Consider the following 23,473-nt stretch of genomic DNA (forward strand, 5'->3'; position numbering starts at 1 on the left):
ATATGACTTATTCTGTTACACTTACTTCATTATTTAATTGTAGTAGATCAATAGTTCTTGGAGAAATCAATTTACTTTTCATTTTGCTGCCACTTTATTCTGAATTTAATGCAATCATATGATCAAAAAGAATTATACACTCCAGTAGGTTCAACTAAGGTAAGACAGGATTAACAGATTTATTTGAAAAAGAGATCAATGGATGATTGAACCTTTATTTGTAAATACGCAAACCATTAATTTTCATTAAAATTTCAAGCAAACCTGCGAAGCTAGTTATTAAACTTGATGACCGTTTGTATGAGGTCAAAGCCTGGAAAGTCCATGGCTATGACCCCGAAACACAGCGCGGATCCTTCAGCAAGCAGCATTTGTAGGTAATCGTACAGCCATGGGTCGATCTTCTCTGCCACTTTTTTGGGGGTTAAAAACATGCCTTCAAACGTGCCGATGCCCGTGCCACTGGAATAGGTGAGGACGACAGAATTTCCTCCACACTCCTTCATGGCTAATTTGAGGTTCTGAAGGGTTATTTTTTCCTTGTCCTCAATGTGAGTGACCTTGTAGTCCCCTTTCTTGTCGGTTTCCTTCAGCGGCAGTCCGAGCAAAAAGCTGCCTTCCTGTATAAACACGATCTTTCCTCTTACTTCATCCAGTCGTGGTATTGTAGACTTCACCCAGACATTGCTGTCACCCTCGATCAGCTTTTCAAACAATTCCTGTACTTTACTTTTATCAAACAAATCTGGTTTAAGTCGGACGAGAACCGTCTCACTTGGGAACTCCGACAGGAAGGCCTTGAGTGTGGTGAGAGCCTTGATGAATGTAGAGTGTTCATAGACGATCCCGTGCATGAGGTACAGGGTGTCTTCGTAAGCGTACACACGGAGGTCCAGGTAGCGGATCCCTGCCTTCAGCTGGTCCTCCAGGATCCAGGCCTGGCACTCAGCCGCTGGTCCTCCGTGAAGTGCCATGGTATCATGTGTTCCAGGAATGGTGATATCAGACAGGAGAGTGTCACCATCCAGCTCCTTCATCCAGCCAATATTGTAGGACTCTGGAAGAACGAGCTGAGGCTTATCATTAAAAGCCAAACTGCCACTTTTGGTATTTCCAGGAATTAAACTGGAGAAACAATGGAATAGATGTGAGTTTGAAAGTTGTATATTTTTGGCCATGGAGGGATCTAATGTACAGGATTTTTACCTGAGCTGTGTGATCATGGCACAAGCAGGCACTTGCCTTGCTACAACTTATCATTAAAGTTAACTGCTATGTCAATACACACCCATAAAACATTATGATAAGGCACACTAAGGTTTTCTCCTTAAACAAAGTATGAAGTGAATTAACTGAAATGAACTGAACTGAGGTGGATTAAAACTGTTGAAATTAATATTAGGGGGAATTAATATTGTCTGGAAATAAAACAGTCCACGTAGCACGCTCTACATGTTTTAGTGTCATTTATTTCATACTTACAGACTAAGTAGTAAGACGATGAGGATCGGGTTGACATTGGTTTTCTTCATGTTTCCTAAAGTTAATGTTAGAAAATCACAAATCGTTCAAAACCTTATTTTATATTAAACAACAACATGGTAACTAAAGATATCACTCAGATGTAGATGAGATCTGAACTAATTCAATGTTAATGGACTAAAAAAGATACAATAATGTAAAGATGAGATTATGAACTTTAAACCTAAACTATATCAGGATTATCAGCAGGTTGTCCATATCATGAGTCTATTTTGTGTGTAAATGAACTCATAAACTGCAAAATATGTACAAGCACTGAACTACTCACACGACGAGATGAGTCTCACACCAGTCCAGCTGAGAAAGTAAAGCTAAATGTGTGTGCTGTTAGATTTCACAGCCTTTCAACAAAAGACATAGGGTGTGTATGCAAAACCTTTAGTCTGGTCATTAATCATGTTTTTATATTTGAAGTTATGTGACGTTTTTTAGAGGGCAAGTCTCGATAAGAGTCAGGGTTTCACACTGTAGGTTGAATGGTGTTCCTTTGCAGTCAGTCTTTAATCTGCTTTCTATACATTTCAAGAAAATGTTATTTAACAGCCCACTGATGGTTTTACACGTCATGGAAACTCTCAGGAATAAATAAATATTTAATAACTATGAATAAATATTTAACAGTATTTATTGTGTTTAAAAAGTAGACTTAAATCCAAGAACCAGAAACAACCACAATGTCACAGTAGGTCAACTGGCTATGATAAATTACTCCCTAGGGGTTTAAATAGGGACAAATTGAACATTTATCTCCTTTGTTTTAAATAGTTCACAATTCCAAAACATTTTGTTTATTTCCAATTAAAACAAAATAAGTAAATGTGTGATATTGACTGTGTTAACTGCTATGTGCAGAATGTCAGATTTTCTTCGTAACTACACTTTTCTACTGAAGCCTGTGTTCAGAAGACATTAAACGGATCTTAAACTTCACAGGGTTTTGCCCAAACTTGTGGAGTCCGATCCAGCTCCAGTGCACACTGTCACTGAAGTAAACAGGGGATGAGCCTGAACATCTGAAACCTTTCACTCAGATTGTTGTCAATAAAGTCATTTATAATGAACATTACATGAGCGACTTACAGTGTATCTCATTTTATAGACCTGAGAAATTGTGGTTATGGGCCTAAGTTGTTCAACTTGTTGGACCTTGGATTCGAACTCACAACCTCCCGATCGGTAGTCCAGCTCCCTAGTCACTTGTTCTCTTAGACTTTTGGACCCTACTGTATAACAATAAAGCTCAAGTACAAAACCAACGAAGCGATAACACGACAATGCAGAGGTTATGTATAAGTTGTTATAAAGGTTATTATAAAAGTCAGTGTTTACAGTATGTATAAGTTGTTATAAAGGTTATTATAAAAGTCAGTGGTTAAATGAAGGAAATATATTATGAATTTTAGTGTTCTTGTTTTTCAAAGGAATAACTGCATAAAGTGCTGAAACTCAGCCATCATCGAATCTGTTCTGTGCACGTCAATAACGGTCTGCAGGGCTCTCAAGTGCCACACATTGAGACTGACAGTCAATCATTTCGGTCTTTCGTCACGCTCTCCCACCACACATTGTATTTGTCACTCAGAAAAACTGACTATTTATCATATATTTAATAAGCCGCAGCACCCAAAATGTATCAGTCCGCACCGCTGTCTTTATGGAACCGGGCAGGAATCAAGCGCGTCTCCCCTGGAGTTCTTAGTTGAGCCTGACACTTATCAGCCAATCAAAAAAAGAGGCTACACGATAGCCAATCAGAAAATAGCACTATTGAATCTGGTTAAGATTTAACACAACAACCAATGAAAAAAAAAAAACAGATACTGGAATTGTTCATCATCATCGTTCACCCACAGAGAAAAGCACTGGAGCTGCGAGCATCACTTTGAGCACAGAGTAAGTCATGATCTCTTGTTTTAATGTTACAACAAATTCACAACTTGTTTGACACAAACAATGACATTGTGACTGCCGTTAGAGACGTTTCCCATATAATCAGCATCTATTTTTCATGAGTGTCATGAGTGTCTGTAACTTAGCCTACAGTTTTACAGCCTGTTCACTAACAACACCTGCTCAGAACAAGTAGTCTAGGCCAGTGGTTCCCAAACTGGGGGCCCTGAGATGGTACCAGGGGGCCCATATTTTATAAAATAATGAATTTATCGTAATTAAAATCTCAGAAAAATTAGGCTACTAGCCACCAGCACTACATTGTATAATTTTCTTTTTGTTTGCTTCAAATATTAAGATTTGGAATGTTTTAGGTTATAAACCATCGGGGGGGGGGGGGGGGTCTCTGTGTCCTGTGTAATACTTGATAATAAACATTCTGATTCTGATCAACGCGATAGAATGCGCCGCGCCGCTCGATGGCGCTGTGACGTTAACACTCGTTAAACGCAACCGTCTCTCAGTCCTTTTCCGATTCCTGTCGGTTTGGTGATGTAATGAAGTAAAAGAGGAGTAAAAAATGGCGGAGAACAGTGGCACAGATCCTGCCGTGGACAGGAATGCCGAGGAAAACGCTGCCACCGGCGGCACCATTATCATGGTCACTGTCAAAACACCTAAGGATAAAGAGGAAATAGCGATCTCAGAAGACGCGTCTGTTTCACAGGTACGTTGGACGCGAGACAGCGTCATTTTTCGGCTTCTCCGCCGTGAATGGCCGCTTTAGCCGTGACGCTAGTTAGCCTAGCTAGTTAGCCTAGCCAATTAGCCTAGCTGGCTAGCTAGTTTACGACGACAATAAATTCAAGACGTTTTTTTTCTCCTCGAATGCAGAAATCATCCCTGTATTCAAGCCAATATTAGTCGTTTAGTATGTCAAAGACACCCGTTTACATCACAGAACACATAAAAGTTGACTATTATCAACATAATTGTTTTTTTTTTTTACTAATAATAATACATTCAGGATGACGCTGTGAGTTTAGCTCGAATCGTTACCGGCTATGTAGTGGTCAACGGGAAGATTCTTCGGTCGCGTCTCAAACGGCTCCTGAGAAGAGACGAGGTTCCCTAGATAGGCTGTAAGTGCGCCTTGTTTTAAAGGGCACGTAGTGCGTATCAATCTAGGGAGCGGGCAGCGGTTTTGGATTTAACCTTTAATTACTACCTATATAGATACGTCTGATATTTTAACGTTTATAATCGATAATAAATATATTGAAGAAAAAATAATGTTTATAGATGTCAGAAGAATTTTACACATCTTAATGTGTAATGTTTGATCAAAGTGGGTCGTGATTCTTATCTACAAATAGCTAACTATGCTAAATGACTAGTTAGCATTAGCCGGCTTGGAGAATGTTCTAGCTTTTAGGGTTTCGACAGATTTATTTATTTATTTATTGTTTTTGTTTTTGTTTTTATTTATATTAAGATTGGGTTATATTTAAAAATGCTCCTGTTTCTGCGATATTAATGTTTTTTATACTAGAAAAACGTTTTTATTTGTCATTAGGTTTTATTGTTTGGTTACAGAAGTTTCTGGAATATTTTCAAGGTGTAGTTCAGGGAATTGGGGATTAAACAATATAGAAAAAGCCAAAATGTTGTAATAGGAAAAAAAAAGGTCGGGTTTTTAAGAAATACTCGAATCTGATTGGTTGGTTGCTTTTTTGTTGTACAGCAGCTCTTGACAAAAGTGAGCTTCTAATCACAGGTTTAAATGAATGTGGTGTTGTTTTTACTTTAGCAGCTGATTCTCAAGGTCGGTGGGTGTAACACACAATTAAAGCATGATAGTAAATAAATAAATCGTTTATGTTGTGATGCTTTCTTTGAGGAGACGTGTTTTTGAGAGTTACATGGAAGGAGACTCCAGTGTCAGTGATTTTATCAAGAGTCAGAAGTAAAGCTGAAAGTTTTGGTTTAGACGTCTTCAGAAAAGATTTGTGTTTTCCGAGTAACGTGACACGGTTTATTTTGTCTTGTCCGCTTCAGGAGAGAGAAAGATAGAGAGAGAGAGAGGTGGTCGAGGAACTGTATATAGGTGCTATAAAGGAAATTATATAATGATTGTTTTATAATGATTTACTGTTACTTTCACGATGTTTAGCTATGTTATTCCCCCCTGAAATAACATCCTGACCCGTTTTATCCCGTCGTGTTTGATTTGACTTTGTGTATCAAAACTAACGGGCAAATATTGCTCAAGATGTTAGAACAGACATGTCGGGGAGATTGGTCAGGTTTCATCAGACTTCATTACATAACTGTGTGTTATTTGAGCTTTAGGTGTTTATGGATATTTAATGGAAGATTCCACACAACGTATGTGTGGAGTCGCTCGAGCAGAAGGTGTCAAGGCTTACTCTCGGTTAATTCAGTAGCAATCCATCACAGTTTAATCCTTAAGCTCGGATTTTATATAAGATTCATGAAGTTGTAATGTAGCCACTTGTAATGAAGGAAAATGAAAGAAGAACTGTGATTTATTAATTTGATACAGACACACACATTTATATGACGAACAGGATGTGACTCAGCGTTTTTTTTTTGTGTGTTTTTTTTTTTACTAAAATATATTTTTGTTTTTGTTAATCTTTCTATATAAATGTTCTGAATTTGGTTGTATTTTATTTTAGCTCAATAATGTAGAACAGTACTTTTAGTCAGAGTAGTACCTTTTCTCTGTTTGTGAAGAACTGATCTCTGATCCCAACAGTATGGAGATATGATCTTTTTCTGACACAAACAGTGAATCTTTTTACGTCATTGATGTGGAAAGAAGGCCACGGAAATGTTGGGACAAACTGATAAAAATGCCAGGCCTTTTGTAAAACACTGACTGTTTTAAACAAGACCTTGATTTGGTCTAGGAAAAGAAGCATCGTGTGAGATTTCTATCAATCACATTTACATGTTATCGTTGTTGGAAATTTAGTGTATGATGATGTTAATTAACGTGAATTCTTTCCTCATCTATAGTTTAAAGAAGAAATCTCTAAAAGGTTCAAGGCAAAACAGGACCAGTTAGTCTTGATCTTTGCTGGAAAAATCCTGAAAGACGGCGACTCACTCACTCAGCACGGCATAAAGGATGGCCTCACTGTTCACCTCGTCATCAAAACGGCACAAAAGTAAGATGGCAATGATGCACTCCTCCATTATTCTAGGGTTAAATGTGAGCCACTCCGTACATCATGTGTTAGGCTGCGCTGAACGTTTGTGCTCTTCTATCTGTAAATTCCTTGTGATTGATGGACGGGTGGGGAAGATGTGCACATTCTCTGACTCCCATGAATGTAATTTATGGTTGTGGTCCCGGTGCAGGGCAACAAGCGGAGGCTCCACGGCTGCTTCGTCTAGCTCTGGTGCGTCGCAGGTCAGCAGTGGCACTGCAGCCACACCAAACCCCAGTCCAGCTGGAAACTTGGGTACATCGCAGGGCAGTGGGCCGTCACCAGCTCCCGCTCAGCCAGCCAACATATTAGGTCAGTACAGACCGGTTGCTGCATACGTGAAGGTTCTGAGAGCTTACATCACACAGCCGCAGAGTTATTACAAAGTGAAAATGAAAAGAGAATTCTGTCAGGGGAATTTTTTGTTTGTTTGTTTTTGAATGGTGGGTGTTTCCTAGAAAAGAGAACCACAAAGTTTAATATAAATCACGGCGGTATTTGGTGCCAATATTTTTGCAATCCCTTTTCTTGTGTTCTGTTTCTTGTTTCTAAACCAGCCCAGTGTAACCGTGGTGAAGACAGTGAAATAAACAGTAAATCGTAGTAGATATCTCACCCTCTGCCTGTTTGTTCCCGTGTTTTCAGCTGGCTTCGGTGATCTGTCCGGTCTGGCCAACCTGGGCATGGGCTCGTCCAACTTCATGGAGCTTCAGCAACAGATGCAGCGGCAGCTCATGTCCAACCCAGAGATGCTCTCGCAGATCATGGAGAACCCACTGGTCCAGAACATGATGTCCAACCCCGACCTGATGAGGCAGATGATCATGGCTAATCCGCAGATGCAGCAGCTGATGGAGCGAAACCCCGAGATTTCACACATGCTCAATAACCCTGAGCTGATGAGACAGGTGAGTGGAGCAGGAAGAGCAGATGTACTTCCTTTACGTGCAGATTGAGATTTTAATTCTGTCGCATTACATGCAACCATATTATCTTAAAAATAAAATCTGGCTCCTAGATTTTTTTTTTACATTTTAATTAGTTGAAATATTTGGTATTAAATAGCAGTCACTGATTGCTTTCGTAATAGTAGTTTAAACCTACACATATTTTATGGCATAACTACTTGAGCTTTAACTAATTTAACACTATTGAGAGGTTTACCGACATAACTCGGATAACTAAACTAGATATAGAACATAGCATCTGCATAACGTTGAAACATGCATATTATTCGTCTTTGGATTCGTAAATATTCAAACCGTACAATCCTCGAAGAAAGAAGTTTTGTTTTGTAAACTGAGTCATTTTGTCTTTATTTAGACAATGGAGTTGGCGAGGAACCCTGCAATGATGCAAGAGATGATGCGTAACCAGGACCGGGCGCTTAGCAACCTAGAGAGCATCCCCGGGGGATACAACGCTCTTCGGAGGATGTACACAGACATCCAGGAGCCCATGTTTAGTGCCGCACGTGAGCAGGTGTCGAAAACATTTTGATAGAAAAGTAGTTTAATAGGGGAAGATGGTATTTTGTAAAATCAATAGCAGCTTGGTTAGTGTTGTAGAATAATTTTGCTCTATATTTGTCTGCTGAATAAAGATTACTGATGTCAGGATTTTTTTTCTTCTCCCATTTGTACAGTTTGGAAACAATCCCTTCTCGGCCTTAGGTGGAAACACGGACGGCTCGGGAGCCCAGCCCTCCAGGACAGAGAACCGAGAGCCGCTGCCAAATCCATGGGGTCCTCCTGAGACCAGCTCCTCTGGGACTGCAACCTCCAGCAGCTCCAACCCCCTGGGCAGCTCTACCACAAGCTCCACCACCCCCAGCGTCTCCAACCCCCTGGGCATCAACTCTGCCAGCTTGGGCTCCGGTATCACCTTTATTAACCCCTCTGATTTCCTCTTTTCTGTTGTGTTTAAAAAAATCTTAAACGTTTTAGAATATATATTGAGCTCTGTGTATATTTTTAATACGATCGTTATTGTAGATGTGTTAAATCAAAATCGATAGAACATGATGTAAAAACTTCCATAATATACCAGACAGGCATATATGAGAATAGCAGCCTGATAAATATTTGATTTTTATTTATTTTTTATCCAGGCATGTTTAACAGCCCTGGCATGCAGAGCCTGATGCAGCAGATCTCAGAGAATCCTCAGCTGATGCAGAACATGCTGTCTGCTCCTTACATGCGCAGCATGATGCAGTCTCTGGCACAGAACCCTGACGTCGCCTCACAGGTCCGATGTCCTCACCAGGCAAAATAATTCGTTCTCTTTGTGTTGTTTCATCCAGTGTGTATCGTGTCCTTGGTATCTCTCCTGATCTGATCCCTGATTTTTTTTTTTTCCAGGTGTTGATGAATAACCCTCTTTTTGCTGGAAACCCCCAGCTTCAGGAGCAGATGAGACATCAGTTGCCAGTATTTCTACAGCAGGTAGGTCATATTTCCATGTACAGATTTTACAGTAAGGTGTTTCATTTTTACTTTTGGTGTAATTATAACAAATGGTTGTGATGCATTTTAAATGTTTGGGCAAAATTATATGTTTTAAAATTTTTAGATGCAGAACCCTGATGCCCTCTCTGTGATGACAAACCCACGAGCCATGCAGGCTCTGATGCAGATCCAGCAAGGCCTGCAGACCCTCCAGACTGAAGCTCCTGGACTCATGCCCAGGTATTCAGAAGCTGAGCTCTATTAGAATAGTACTAAGAAATTTCCAGACCAATCCTATGTTTTATTTGACTGATGATAAACGCGCGTGTGTGTGTATATAAACTGTGAGAGTGAGGGAAGCAATGTCATTCTACTCTCCTCTTGTGTAGTCTGATTACTGGAGGTGCTCCTGGTGGGATCCCAACAGGGGTGAACGTGAGTTCTACTACAGAGAGTGTTCCACCACCCACTTCTGGGCAAGGCACCACCCCTGCTCCTGGAACCAACTCCTCCCAACAGCAGCTCATGCAACAGATGCTACAGATGTTTGCCGGCGGAAGCGCATCGGTAGAGTTGTCCTTGTTTTTTAACTGCTGACGAGTTGCAAGAATGAAATCCTAGCATGATTTGTACTACGTTCTAGCAGCCAAGCATTTTGAATATGATATTAATGCATGTTGTTTTGCATAGTGTTCATCCGATTCTTCATTTAATTTTGCTTTTAATTTTTATTATTATTATTAATAATTAACACATTTTATTGTTACTCTTTTGTCCTTTATCTCACAGACCCAGACTCCGGAGGTGCGTTTCCAGCAGCAGCTGGAGCAACTGAGTGCGATGGGCTTCATCAACAGAGAGGCCAACCTGCAGGCTCTCATCGCCACAGGGGGAGACATCAACGCCGCCATCGAAAGACTGCTCGGCTCGCAGCCATCTTAATCCCTTCACCACCTAATCACAACCAGAGACAAGTCACGGTCACGAACACAGTCCCTCATCACCTAATATCTGACAAATAGACTGAATTCCAGTTGCTTCTTCCTTTAACACGGTTGATCTGTGAATCTTAGGAAATATGGGTTCTCAAATTTATTCCCTTAAAAAAAAAATCACAACGGAATGATCTGGCCTAGTTCATTTCTGACTGCGTCCATTAATAAATACGACAGGGCAACGCTGTGAACCAAGTGTAGGTTATCATTCCTTTTAATTGACACACACTCACTCGAGGCACTACTACTTCATGGTTTTTGGGAGTAGAAAACATAAGGGTGATCTCCCGAGTCAGAACTCTGTCTTTCATGAGGATTGTCAGTTTCCTTAATCTTAATTTTTTTTCCTCTCTTTCTCTCACTCTCTCTCTTAAATCATACCCAACTAAACCAGTATTTATTGCAAACACCTAGAGATTACCTTTTACTCCTTTATCAATGCTCCAGGATTCACAAAGCTTCTCGTTTGACATTAATTGAAATTTAATAGAGGAAGAGCCTTGTCTGAGCATTATAACAGCCTCATGCAGACGATCGCTTACTCTTCAGCTGTTTAGAGGGGAATTAATACTTTTTTTTTTCTTTGAAAGATGTGAGATATCCAGTCATCTTAGTCATTTTGCCTTTTAGGAAACAGGCTGACTGATTGATTAAAAAAAAAGCAAACAATTAAGCTTGTGGTTTTGGGGTAAGGTTGTAACAAGGCACCAATAAAAAAATATTTCTCAGCTTACAAGCAGCGCTGAAAGCAGACACCATTTGTTTGACCATATCTTTATGCTTTGAAATAGTACTCTAGTGTGTGGACAAAAGACCCGCATTGTGTGCCGGATACATCATCTTCCAGTTGATGTAGTGAAGCCTGGTAACAGCATGAACGTGATGCTTTCCTGTGCACCAATCTCAGTGCTAATCTTCATGAGTCTAATGGAACTAACAGTTGCGTTTTTGATGTGAATTAAAATGTGTTCAACTTTGTTTTTTTTTTTTTGGCTGCACGTCCATAATCCAGTCTTATTTTATTTGATTAATTACATTGCAATAATCAGAACTCGCACTTGAGTTGGTATGTTTCTTTAAAAAAACAAAACAGCAAGTTGGAACCAAATTGACAGTCATTTCCTTTTTAAACAAAAGATATTTGTAAGGTTAATAGTTGTGGTTGATGTGGTGAGAGGACCTATATAATTATTATACTATATGTTAAGTTTTGCTTTTAAAGAGAAAGTAAACTAACATACAAACAGCAAGGTGTTATTGTTTAGTAATGAGCAAGTTACTCAGTGTTATGAAACACTAACAGTAGCAATATAAAATTTATATATACACCGATCAGTTGTAATGTCAAAAACACTGAAGGATGACGTGAATGGTGTTAACTGTCTAGGTGTGCAGCATTGACCAGGGCTAAACTGTGATGGCTAGATATCTGGGTGAAAGCATCTATCTACATTTACATTATTTGGCAGAAGCCCTTATCCAGAGCGGCGTACATAAGTGCTTAAATCTCTAACATTGAATGCATTAATGCTGCTCACTAGGTTACATAATTAAGATACCATGAGTTTAAAACATTTGTTCAAAGTTACAATGAAAAAGTGTCAAAGGTTTGTTTGTTTTTTTTGTTTAGTTTTGTTTTAAATGCAAAAGATAGGGAAAGAAGTGCTAGTTGAAGTGTTTCCTGAATAAGTAGGTCTTCAACCGCCGCTTGAAAATAGCCAGTGACCGGACCTTTAGGGGAAGTTCATTCCACCACCTTGGTGCCAGAACAGAGAAGAATCTTTTGGTATACTTGCCTCTTATCCTGGTACCCTTATCTAGGTCTTGAGTGGTGATCCTGGTATGCAGGGATTAGTACATATCAATAACTGATAGTCTCACGAGTGCATATGGAGAGTGAAGGCCTGTGTGGTCTAATCCAACAGAAGAGCTACTGTAGCACAAATTGATGAAATAGAGAATGCTGCTATGATAGAAACGACTCGGAACACCATCAGCACCACTTCCGATAGCTCCTGCAATGGGCATATGAGCATCAGAGATGGATCATTAAGTAATGGAAAAAACTGGCATGGATTGATTAATCATAGGTATGTGTCTGTGTGTGCGATTGCCTGTGTGTGCGATTGTGTTCATTATGCTTGGAAACCATTGGTCCTGGCTTTGATGTGGATGTTGGTTTGACACCTACCTACCAAGTTCACTGATATAAGAGAACCCTGATGCCATGACATCAGGATTCTCTTGAATCAGTGCCCTCCTTTTGCAGGATAATGCTATCTGACACACTGCAGAACCTGTTCAGGAATAATCTGAGGGACATGATTCTTGACTCCAAATTCACCCAGATCTCAGTCTGTTTTAGCATTTGACGGATGTGCTAGACATCCGTGTAGGTTCCACCTCCCAACTTCCAGGATTTAAAGGATGTGTTGCATCAGATACCACAGCACGTCTATAGAATTCTTGGTGAGTCCATACCACATCATCTCAGAGCTGTTCCGGTGTCACAAGGGCAAGAAACACAGTATTAGGCGTGTGGTATTAATGTCACAGCTGATCAATGTGTATATACAGTATATTTAGTATAGTGGTGGCTGGTTCATAGGAATATATTTTCATATATGAGAGGCTAGCTCAGTATCTTGACAATGACACTATTAAGGTTGAGCAATGCTGTTATATAACTATTACACACAGTTAATGGTAAGTTCATAACTTTTTATGTCTTTTCAGCCTTTTAAATTTCTTTTTCTCACACAAAGGTCATTTTTTGGAGGGAGAATAAGATAATGACAGAGTAATTCATTCACCTCATAAGTATCTCACAAGCACCTTTTCAATCACTTCTGCTGAAAAGATAAGGATTTGTCTGAAAAATATCAGCCCAAATGCAGTCCAGATATAGGGGCAGTGTCACTAATACCGTGGCTTTATGAATCTACAGTCTGGTTTAGAACCAGAAGCGAGAAAATTTGTTGGTTGTTTCACTAATACAGAATGGAGCGAATGCGTGACATTTTTGCTCAATGAGTGCGTTATGGGTATTACATAACAGGATAAACAGCAGATTAAGGGTTAAGAATCTTGCATTAAGTGCTCAGATCTTGGAAAAAACAATGAAAATATTTCTGTAAATCAGTCCCTGTTGAACAGAACCAACATCAACAGCAGCCCTGATCTAAATCCTGCACGGTTTTGTTGATGTTCTCTGAGTTGTGTGGAAGTGCTTTCCAGTGAAATCTTAAACGAATATTTAATTTCCAAAGCTGTCGAGGTTAGTTAGCTCCAGTATGGAGGAAACCTTTCTGATCATCAAAAGTTAATACATTTTAATGTGCTAACGCTTATGGTTTATATGATGCCCATCTTACATGGTTGCCCAAAGTGGAAAAATTTACCCTGTATAGGACACCAGGCTGTCACAGGAAAGCATGATCACACACACATTTATAAGTGTAAGAATAGTCAGTCTACCTCCTGAGGAAACTGGAGAACCCTGAGGAAATCCACAGTATTATGAGAACTCAAGAACTTAAGTTCAAGCTGTAAAACTTGAACATGAGTCCATGAACACATTTTGTGTTAATATTTGTTGTGAAATTGTTACTGAATAAACAATATGGGTTTAACGATGAGACGATCGGGATAGATGCATCGGTTAAAAAAAACTGCTAGAGATCATACTTTTCACCTGAGGAATAAGTCGGACGTATCGTATCATACCTGTCGAACATATAATCATATTATATGCCGAAAGTAATAAAAAAAACACAGTGCATGAATCTCAATCAGCTCATATTAGTTCAGTAGTAAGGGCTGTTTCGATCGCAGTGCATTGGAACGTTTGCCCTTTAAACAAATCCCACGGTGCACCACAAACGAAAGTATGGATCATCCATACTCACTATGTTCCATTACTGAAACTAAGTTCACATCTTATGAAGCCTCTCAGCAGAAAAAAAATGCCTACAAATGTCAAGTAGTCTCATTGTTAGCATTTTTATCATTAGCATTGTTAGCATATAGCTCTCGACCGTTTACATAGATTAGAGATTCATTTAAACGACATTTAAGTGTTTAATAATGAAGGGAAAGGAAAGTGTTAAGTGATAAGGGAATGAAAACGTCTAGGGCTCTTTACTAGTGCTCTAACTTGTGTACACAAGCTAGGTAGCTAATTGAGGCGCAAACTACACTTCCCATAATTCCCTTCGCGTTTGCGGAAGTCAGTGTCAGCTGACGTCCATGCAGCTCAGTGTTTTAAACCAAAAATTACACTTTCTGTCGGTTTTGTTTGCATCTTTAGCGAACTTTCTTTGCAGCACGGATCATGTTACGTCCCAAAGCATTAACTCAGGTTCTGAGTCAGGCGAATACAAACGGAGTACAGAGCACATTGTGAGTATTCAGTTAGCTCACACACTTCTAAAACTGTGTGCTATGTGCTAGCTGGCTAACTTGCTAGCTAGCGGTTTACCTGAGCAAACTTGTTTATGTTTTGTTTTTGTTTTGTTTTCCTCCTTGTAATGAATTAGCTGCACGGATTGATGTATTACATGTTTGTGGTTGTTGTTGTTTGTGTTAGAAAGCAGCTCATGCTAACGTGCTATTCTTAAGATGATGATTGTTAACTTGGACTTTTAGATTATTGAATAATGAAGGATCTCTGCTGGCTTATTCGGGTTACGGGGACACGGACGCTCGGGTTACTGCAGCCATCGCCAGCAACATCTGGGCTGCTTATGACAAAAACGGACATCAGGCTTTTAACGAGGACAAACTCAAGTTTATTCTGATGGACTGCATGGTAAGAGGAGATATGAACACACTGAGAAACTTGTCAATACGTGTTAAACATCAGACAGGGGAAATAAATGAAATGTGATTTCAGTGGATGAAACTGGGCAGCTGAAGGTTTGGACATTTTTCTGTCTGATTTCTGTAACCTCGGATTCCTGTTTTTGACCTACATGAGTGAAAGCTGACATTCTGATGTTTTATCACATCCAGCTGAAGATTTTCCATCTTTTGAGATGCTTTTTTGTTCAACACGGTTGTAAAGAGTGATTATTTTTATATATACATTCATACGGTTAATCCCGGATAGAGTTGACAAATAGATGGGCAGCGAAGATGAGAAAAGTTGAACTTTATGTTAATAACCTCTTTCAGCTCCTCCCTTCTGGCAGGCGCTACAGAACTTTGTTTACTAAAACTGCCAGACACAGGAACAGTTTCCCCAGGCAATCACCATAATTATATTCCCTGCTTCATATCTCTATAAGTACTGCATTATACTGTCAGTCATCACATCATCTGTATATATTACACACACTACTGCTGCTGTTTATTGTACAAAAAGCATAACATTGCACAATATTGTTATTTGCACTCCCACACTTTATGTACATAACTGATCGTTCATATTCTATATTCATATTTTATATATTTTATTCATTCTATATTCATATTTCATACTCATTCTGTCTATATTGTATCTCATCGTCTGCATTGTTTTATTGTATAGTTTGTATCGTATAGTGTTATTTATGTCTGTACTTTTGAGAGTCACAAACAGCTGGAACCAAATTCCTTGTGTGTGTCAACACACTTGGCCAATAAACCTGATTCTGATTCTAAAGCACTAATCAGAGCAGTAGCTACCAACAGGACTGAAGATAGTAGAACTCGCACTGCTTCTCCTTCATCTTATGTACATGATATGATTCCTTTCCTGCATCATCCCTGATGTGTGAACGTAGCTCTAACCCAAAATACTCAAATCAGCCCCAGCAACCAATGTCACATTCTGAGATCACATGCTTCTCTATTCTGATGTTTGACATGAATTTGGGAACCTGTTGACCTGTATCTCCATGAAATTATGCATTGTGCTGCTGCCACCAGATTGGCTGATCAGATAAATTCATAGCATGCATCTGTTCCTTGTCTAGATTTTGACTAAGCAAATCTTTATATGCTGAAAAACCTAATTGCAGGCTCTGATCACCATCTCTCTCTCTGGCTCTCTTTCTCTCTCATGTACCCTAAACCCATAATAATCATCCTCAGTGCATCATAAGGCACTGTAAATCAATAAAATGTAAATCGCTCACCGTGTAAATAAACAGAGCTTTGTGTCCTTAGTTTAAAATCGAACCGTTTGTGATTACAGGAAGGCAGAGTGGCGATTACGCGGGTCGCAAACTTACTCCTTTGCATGTACGCTAAGGAGACCGTGGGCTTCGGGATGCTGAAAGCCAAGGTAAGACATGAAACATGCCTTTTGCAAATTCTCTGTTCATTTTAAATTCCTTTTGAAAACATTTCGGTGTGTTTTATTTCCAGGCGGAGGCTCTGGTGGAGTACCTTCAGGAACCACTCACACAAGTGGCAGCGTCATAGAGAGAGAGTGTGAGAGAAATCTCAAATCGGCCTTTATTTCTGTTAAACTCTTGTTTATTCAGGCTTTATTTATTCGCTTAGTTGATTCTTCTGGTCTTCATAACAGATTAAAAATGTGGAATTCTTATTAATCTTTTTTTTTCTCTCAGCATCTTGTGTTTGCACCTAACCAATTAACTTATAAATAAGCCAATATTTGGTTAAAAATAATAAATGTGCTTTTTTTTATAGATTATTGTTGTACTGGTTGTTATTAATCTTTATTAATGGTCTCATGTTAAAATTTACTTTATTACCTGAAAATTCAATTCGGTTTTATTTGTGTAGCACTTTTAACAATGGACATTCTCAAGGCAGCTTTACAGAACATAAGAAATATAACACAAAAAGTTTATTATACAAAGATTAATATTAGACAAAAAGTCCCAGATGAACGTGACTGAGGTGAGGAAAAACTCCCTTAGGTGGAAGAGGAAGAAACCTTGAGAGGAACTGGACTCAAAAGTGAACCTCATCCTCATTTGGGTGACACTGGAGGGTGTGATTATAAACTGTTATAAACACCAGAGAGTGTTATTATGAATAATGTCATATAAATAGACATAAATCTATTTGGAAATGTATATTGAGCTTAAACTCTTAAGGAAAAAAAAATGTCTATAATTATTTATGGGTAAACTTTTTTTTACAGACTTTAATATAATATGATATAACATTATATTTAATAATGTGAAATCCACACATAGATGACTGTATAAAGATTGTTGATATCTAATAAATCTAAAAAGTACTTCCAGTAGGAGAAAATAAATATTCATCGTTCACATTTTACTCTTTCTTAAAATGTTGATCTCATCCGAAACGAATAAAAAAAGTACATATTTTCGACTCCTAACGAGGTCTCTAAACATCTCAGGGAGGGTGAAAAGGGTCTAGTGTATAGACCAGGACGATGACTCGATGCCAGCAAGTATTAGGAACCTTCTAGAAACATCTAAATTTAATACTTTTTCTAAAGAGAGTTCATGGTTTGTGTGTTGAGGTAAAATGTTTTTATTGTGTTTATGGAGAAAATGACTGGAGGTTCGAGCTGGGTGGTGTTCTAAAGGAGGTCAGGTCTGTTTTTATCAGAGGAGGAAGTGAGGGTCATGGTTTAGATCCTGTTGCACAGCTGAGTCAGTATACACATGTAGGCCATTTATTTACACTTATTTTTTATTTTTTATTGTTAAAAGGCTCGTTAAAGACTGCTGTGATTCCGAAGGATCGTTAATCAAAACGAAAGAAAACAAAATCAGAGCTTTAACAGTCAGATAAGGTCTCTTTCATGTGAAAAAAAGGAAGTAAAATGACGCCTTTTTTTTTTTTTTTGGTAACTGCCTTATTTTGACTGTTAAGTTCCTTTCATGCAACTTTTCTTTTGTTTGTTATTTCCTTGTGTGTTGTCATATAAGGAACTGTTGTAATGCTGTTGTCATGGATACGACGGTCCTGTTTTTTGTGATTAACATAGATCTAGACTGTCAGTATCACTGTCTCTTTAGTACAAACATCTAGTGTGTCGATCGCTGTAACGCTAATATGACATGAGAATGCTTAACGCTCTCAGGGTAGATCCTGTGACAGGCACAAATTTTAGGATTTCTAATTTAAATTAGAACAATAGTACAGTGGAGGATTATATATGATACGATATGATATGATACTTTATTGTCAGAACATGTCTGAAATTTTTCTTGCATCACAGTATATTTTCCGTGTTTGCAGCAATCACCAATTACTTACAAAGCTGTTGTAGATACTTAGTCTTTAATATTATGAATATGAGTAGGTTTAAGGTAAGACCTGCAGTTTTAATAAATTGCTTTTACTGACACACACACACACACACACCACATTCTCTGGCTGATGAAATGCTTTGCGATTCCCAATTAATAAATAGATAAATAAGAAAGACGGCCTGTGTGTCTCGTATTTGCATAACTACATGTCTCTGCTGAGAAATGTTTTAACATGGCATTTAGACTGGAGCACAGAAGCTGTGTCCCAAATCAATGTTTTACACATACTGTTCAATAAGAGTGCACACACTGGTGTGTAGGCAAGCTGCAGGCAACACATTCCTGCCCCACAGGGCAAGCTGGTGGATTGGCTGCTTCTGAAAAGTGGGTGGAGTTATCATCACCCTGTCTGGTCATTGGCTGAGCAGGTGCACCAGTGAGGGTAGTTTCATATGTCTGCACCTGTGCTTGCCCTACTCGTTCAACCTGCTTTACCATTCGGTCACACCCCAACTCCAACCACCTGAGCTCTACTTATCAGCGGAAATGCCGAGCCAAACATCACGGCTACTTCCTCGTCCTAGCAGGTAAAACTTCACACCTAAACACACGGAGAGATCCGGAGTTTCCCAGTTCTCTGTGGTTTATTGTTTCATTCTTGCTTCATCTGCTAGTGCTTGAGCGACTGAGTGCTTTATCATCTCTGTTTTTTTCTTCCTTCCTGACTTCTGGATCGTGACTCATGTATTTTTATCCAGAGTTTGAAACAGCAACTAATCTGAGTGCAGAGTAATGGGATCAGACGAGGCCTACAACTTTGTCTTTAAAGGTGTGTCTTTATGTTTTTTTTACTAATCATTAATAAATTCTTTTTTTTCTGACTGGTTCATAATGTAGTGTTTGTTCAGAAACTGGATGTAGAGCAGCTATAAAAATAAACAGACAAGATTTGATATTGTTAGATCTCTATATATATATATATATATATATATATATATATATATATATATATATTTTTATATTTGTGTGTGTGTGTGTGTGTGTGTGTGTGTGTGTGTGTGTGTGTGTGTGTTGTATATATGTAAGATTTCTCTTAAAAAAAAAAAAAAAAGGCAGTTATTAATCACGTGCTGTTGTGTTTGACATGAAAACATTCTCCAAACACCACTGTGCCCTGGCATCGCTAACGATTTTACCGTCACGTTGAGCTTCACAGAAATGCATTTGATCGTAATGACACCGCGGCTCAAAACCAAACATAATCGCTGTGCCTGATATCCTTCCAAATGTTCATTTCATGCCTGTCTTGTGATATTTGTGTCATCCATTGTCCCGGGCTCTGTAGAGGAAACGGTTTGTAGGTGTAGTTTGATATGAACACCTACACTTTGGTGCAGTTGCATGCAAGATATGCAACTCATTGGTCATGAAGCCAGAACAAGATATTTTTGTCCAGAACAGGAGTGTTTTTTTTTTTTTTTCTCTCACTACACACCACACATTATCCTTTCAAAATGCTTCAAGGTCACAAATCTGATTCGCCATGGCAACTGGTGTGTTGTTTGCAGACTACAGGTTACTGAATATGTGAGAACAAACTGTGTTTGACTTCCTTCATTCTTTGTAAAGTGCAACGTTTTGCCATAATCTGTAAAGGAGAAGCGAATTTCTATCTTTCCTTCACACACACACACACACACACACACACACACACACACACACACACACACACACACACACACACACACACACACACACACACTTTCTACATTATTAGATGAATGGGTATGAAAATATCTTATAATGCTGAGTTCAGTAGTTCAAGTGAGTAAGTCAGGAAAAAAAAGAAAGAGCTTAAGAATCACAGTCTGTGTGAATCAGAGTTTTTTTTCCAGCACAATTTCCTTATTTTTATTTTGTTAAAAATTGGGATGTCCTTGAATCACTGGCTGTTTGTTGGGTGTGATGCTCTCAGTATTGAAACATTTTGGACATACCTGCAGATTGTTCCAGGGAGTATATAATAACAGGTATTTCATATAGCTCACTCTCAAATGACTCTTAACCCACCGTGAGATTAGACCAGGCCCATTCCAGTACAACCTAAACCCATTTTCTGACCACAGTTGCTACATAATACAGGTATGAACCTGTAGCAGTTCCCATCATCATTGCTTCATGCATAATCACCTCTTTATTTCCCCAGTGGTTCTCATAGGGGAATCGGGCGTAGGCAAGAGCAACTTGCTTTCACGCTTTACTAAGAACGAGTTCAACCATGACAGCAGGACCACTATTGGTGTGGAGTTCAGTACGAGGACGATGGAACTGAACGGCCTCACTATTAAAGCTCAGATTTGGGACACAGCCGGATTGGAGCGGTATCGTGCCATCACCTCGGCGTAAGTAATCACAGATGTCGTCCAACTTTTCCGGCTTTACTTTGGGTGGGTTCTTTGACCAAATAAACAATCAGGCTTCATCAGTAAGACAGTATCTTGCAAAAAAAAAAAAAAAACCCTAAAATGTTATTGTTCTATCAGATTTATGACCATTTCCTCAGATATCAGTCAAGATGAGACCATGCAAACTGGTCACATAACACCCACTAATCTAGAGTTACACACATCTTCTGCACAAGGTGGCTGACTGTTGCACATGTCCTTTATTTAATGTTTCAATTGTTCATGTCTAAAAAAAAAATTTAAAATAAATATGTGACATAAAACTGGTGCAGTTCCAATGTAAACAAAAGGGCAGGATGTGAAGCGATACACTGTGCATGACCTCCAAATTACTGTAGCCATAAATACACTCCACATTGTCTTGATGAGATTTGATTCATGTGCTGATGTGCCACCTCCGTTGGCGTCACTGTATCTGCTGTTTCTACATCTGCTCGAGATTCATCCGATCTATCGACGCATCTCAACTCTCAGCATCTTCAACTCTGTGTTATTAGAAATTAGATCTCATGATCATCAAATGCATTTCATGGAGTGATGGGATGGTGAAGCTCTCTAGAAGAAAGAGGTTTTAATCCTCCGTTAGAAAATGTGCACAAGCCAATAGTCATAGGTCTTGCATAATCCTTTTCTTGCAAAACGACTCCGTACTCTGAGACACGTAAAGAGAAATGGTTCACCGCACTCACGACTGACTTGCAATTGAAGTTAGACAGAGGATTAAAGCTTAGACTATTGTGCTACTAGAGAGACCCTGGTTCTCTGTCTTGAGACCCAATAAAATATTTAAAGGTTTTACTTAAAACTAAAACTTCATAAAAACTAAAATTTTGACTGAAGAACCACCAACAGAATCTAGACCAGAAATGAAGACCTTTTCAGGAACTACCAGATGCTCTCTCTGAGCTTGCACCAGATCCAGTCATGAAACCTACCGGATACCAGGGTGCTTACAGTATAGACCCTCTTGATTGGCTAGGGTTGTGCTGATCAGCAGGGAAGAAAGGAACACCATCTTCTTCCCTGAGAGCAGAACAATTACTGCCTTTTATTGAACATCTTGCGTTCCCGTTTCTCATTCTCTTGATTCCTGGAAACCAATTAGAAAACATGTTCCACTGTATATTGAATCTAAGCTACAGCTAAATGCAAAAAAAAAAAGGAATTCTTGGGATGACCTTCATTTTGGAGAACTAACATATAAATGAAGATCATTTTAATTAAAAATTCCAATTTTCCAATGTTTCTCAAATGGTTCCTTGGAGACTCGTAGGTGGTCCACATTATTGCTCTGTCCTAGTTGCCAACATTCTTAAAACGAGCAATCAGGGAGACAGAAAACTGGTGTAGGTTTTGGCGTGAAGATGTAAGTCAGCATGGAACAAGCAGGGACCAGTTTAGGGAAGAATCCTCTAATCGATTTCCTGATTTTTTCCTTCTGTTCTTTTTCTGCAGTTACTATCGAGGTGCTGTTGGAGCGCTGCTTGTTTTTGACATCTCAAAGCACCTGACATACCAGAGCGCAGAGCGCTGGCTGAAGGAACTTTACGACCATGCCGATCCCCAAATTGTGGTCATGCTGGTTGGTAACAAGTCAGACTTGGCATCGGTACGATCCGTGCCAACTGAGGATGCAAAAGATTTTGCAGGTGCTCATCTTAAAACATACGTTCCTGTTATAGAACCTGTATAACTTGTTATAACTGTGTTATAATGTACTATATATTGTTTTATAACTAGAAAAGAACGGATTGCTCTTCATGGAAACCTCTGCGCTGGAATCAACAAACGTCGAAGCCGCTTTCAACAACGTCCTCACAGGTACTGTGTACTGTCAATACTACATCTCAGATTTCATTTCAGAATTTTCCATGCTCGGAGTTTTGCTCTCGGATTTAGTTCTGGAAAGCTAATCGATCAACTTTCTTGTAGAAATCCACAAGAAAGTAAACAGCAAAGAGGTGACCCGTGGCTCAATCAACGCCGTGTCGCTGTCCAATCCCAGCGCAGGATCCACTGAAGCTCAGGACGAGAAGAAACCCTGCTGCAAAAACTTATAAGAATGAAGACATGCAGAACATAGAGGAGCGGAGAGGACCACGCTGCGTCTGTGGGACACGGTGCTGTCTGTCCGATGACAACTCCAAAATAAAATGCTGTTTGCTGACTGACTGATGTGGCCATATGTATTTCGCTACCATGTTGCTATCACGAGAAAGTATTCTTGTGCATGTTTTATTTAGGCTGAAATTGTTTCCTTACATGTTTTCCCCGTCTTCTCTCACATGAGCACTAGCAATCTGAGCATTTCGTAGCTTTGTGAAAAGTTTTATTTCATTATTTAACCATGTTGAAAGCATGTCCTTTAAGATTTATTTCCAATGACTGTCAGATGTAAAATGTGACATGTTGACGATACTGTTTCAAACTAAACGTTGTGAACCAACAAAAAACTGTATACTACATTTCATGTATTTCAGTCTTGACCCAGTTAAATCCTTATTGTAATGAGGACACAGATTTTCTTTTAACACTGATATATCAATCAAATATGGTATGAAATAATAAAAACAAATATAATAATGAAATATATGATATATGTTAAATATGGTACACTGTAAGACGATTAATAAATTGACCACATTTGTTCACGAAACCTCTTTTCATGACTCGTTTTTTCTGATATTTGTATCACATCAAAAA

At 39.0% G+C, this 23,473-nt stretch overlaps 4 protein-coding genes across 6 annotated transcripts; 3 read left to right on the forward strand and 1 right to left on the reverse strand.

Annotated features, from left to right (window-relative positions):
* Nucleotides 1–155: 155 nt before the first annotated feature.
* On the reverse strand, nucleotides 156–4,771 carry LOC113649740 (1-phosphatidylinositol phosphodiesterase-like). Its single transcript, XM_027157676.2, has 3 exons — nucleotides 4,492–4,771; nucleotides 1,483–1,537; nucleotides 156–1,125 (listed from the first exon to the last, which is right to left on the reverse strand). The coding sequence occupies exons 2-3, from the start codon at nucleotides 1,530–1,532 to the stop codon at nucleotides 273–275; spliced, it is 903 nt and encodes a 300-aa protein (XP_027013477.1). The 5' UTR covers nucleotides 1,533–1,537; nucleotides 4,492–4,771; the 3' UTR covers nucleotides 156–272.
* Nucleotides 3,927–11,094, forward strand: ubqln4 (ubiquilin 4). Its single transcript, XM_027157666.2, has 11 exons — nucleotides 3,927–4,159; nucleotides 6,478–6,629; nucleotides 6,823–6,983; nucleotides 7,317–7,579; nucleotides 7,995–8,153; nucleotides 8,317–8,548; nucleotides 8,782–8,921; nucleotides 9,035–9,118; nucleotides 9,246–9,361; nucleotides 9,511–9,688; nucleotides 9,911–11,094. Exons 1-11 carry the CDS (start codon nucleotides 4,013–4,015, stop codon nucleotides 10,061–10,063), a joined length of 1,785 nt encoding a protein of 594 aa, XP_027013467.1. The 5' UTR covers nucleotides 3,927–4,012; the 3' UTR covers nucleotides 10,064–11,094.
* A 3,229-nt stretch (nucleotides 11,095–14,323) lies between these two features.
* lamtor2 (late endosomal/lysosomal adaptor, MAPK and MTOR activator 2) lies at nucleotides 14,324–16,754 on the forward strand. The gene is made up of 4 exons (XM_027157610.2): nucleotides 14,324–14,517; nucleotides 14,764–14,926; nucleotides 16,295–16,384; nucleotides 16,468–16,754. The coding sequence occupies exons 1-4, from the start codon at nucleotides 14,450–14,452 to the stop codon at nucleotides 16,522–16,524; spliced, it is 378 nt and encodes a 125-aa protein (XP_027013411.1). The 5' UTR covers nucleotides 14,324–14,449; the 3' UTR covers nucleotides 16,525–16,754.
* Nucleotides 16,755–18,732: 1,978 nt separating this feature from the next.
* On the forward strand, nucleotides 18,733–23,426 carry rab25b (RAB25, member RAS oncogene family b). Of its 3 annotated transcripts, none has more exons than XM_027157876.2 (6): nucleotides 18,733–18,892; nucleotides 19,064–19,134; nucleotides 20,512–20,707; nucleotides 22,226–22,419; nucleotides 22,511–22,591; nucleotides 22,703–23,426. In XM_027157876.2, the coding sequence occupies exons 2-6, from the start codon at nucleotides 19,098–19,100 to the stop codon at nucleotides 22,828–22,830; spliced, it is 636 nt and encodes a 211-aa protein (XP_027013677.1). In that variant the 5' UTR covers nucleotides 18,733–18,892; nucleotides 19,064–19,097; the 3' UTR covers nucleotides 22,831–23,426. The 3 variants fall into 3 exon arrangements, with proteins under 3 accessions (XP_027013677.1, XP_027013679.1, XP_027013678.1); XM_027157878.2 differs by having other exon boundaries at nucleotides 18,752–18,892; nucleotides 19,030–19,134; XM_027157877.2 differs by lacking the exon at nucleotides 18,733–18,892 and having other exon boundaries at nucleotides 18,899–19,134.
* Nucleotides 23,427–23,473: the final 47 nt, after the last annotated feature.

Source organism: Tachysurus fulvidraco, chromosome 25 (genome assembly GCF_022655615.1).
Source record: "Tachysurus fulvidraco isolate hzauxx_2018 chromosome 25, HZAU_PFXX_2.0, whole genome shotgun sequence".
Lineage (NCBI taxonomy): Eukaryota > Metazoa > Chordata > Actinopteri > Siluriformes > Bagridae > Tachysurus > Tachysurus fulvidraco.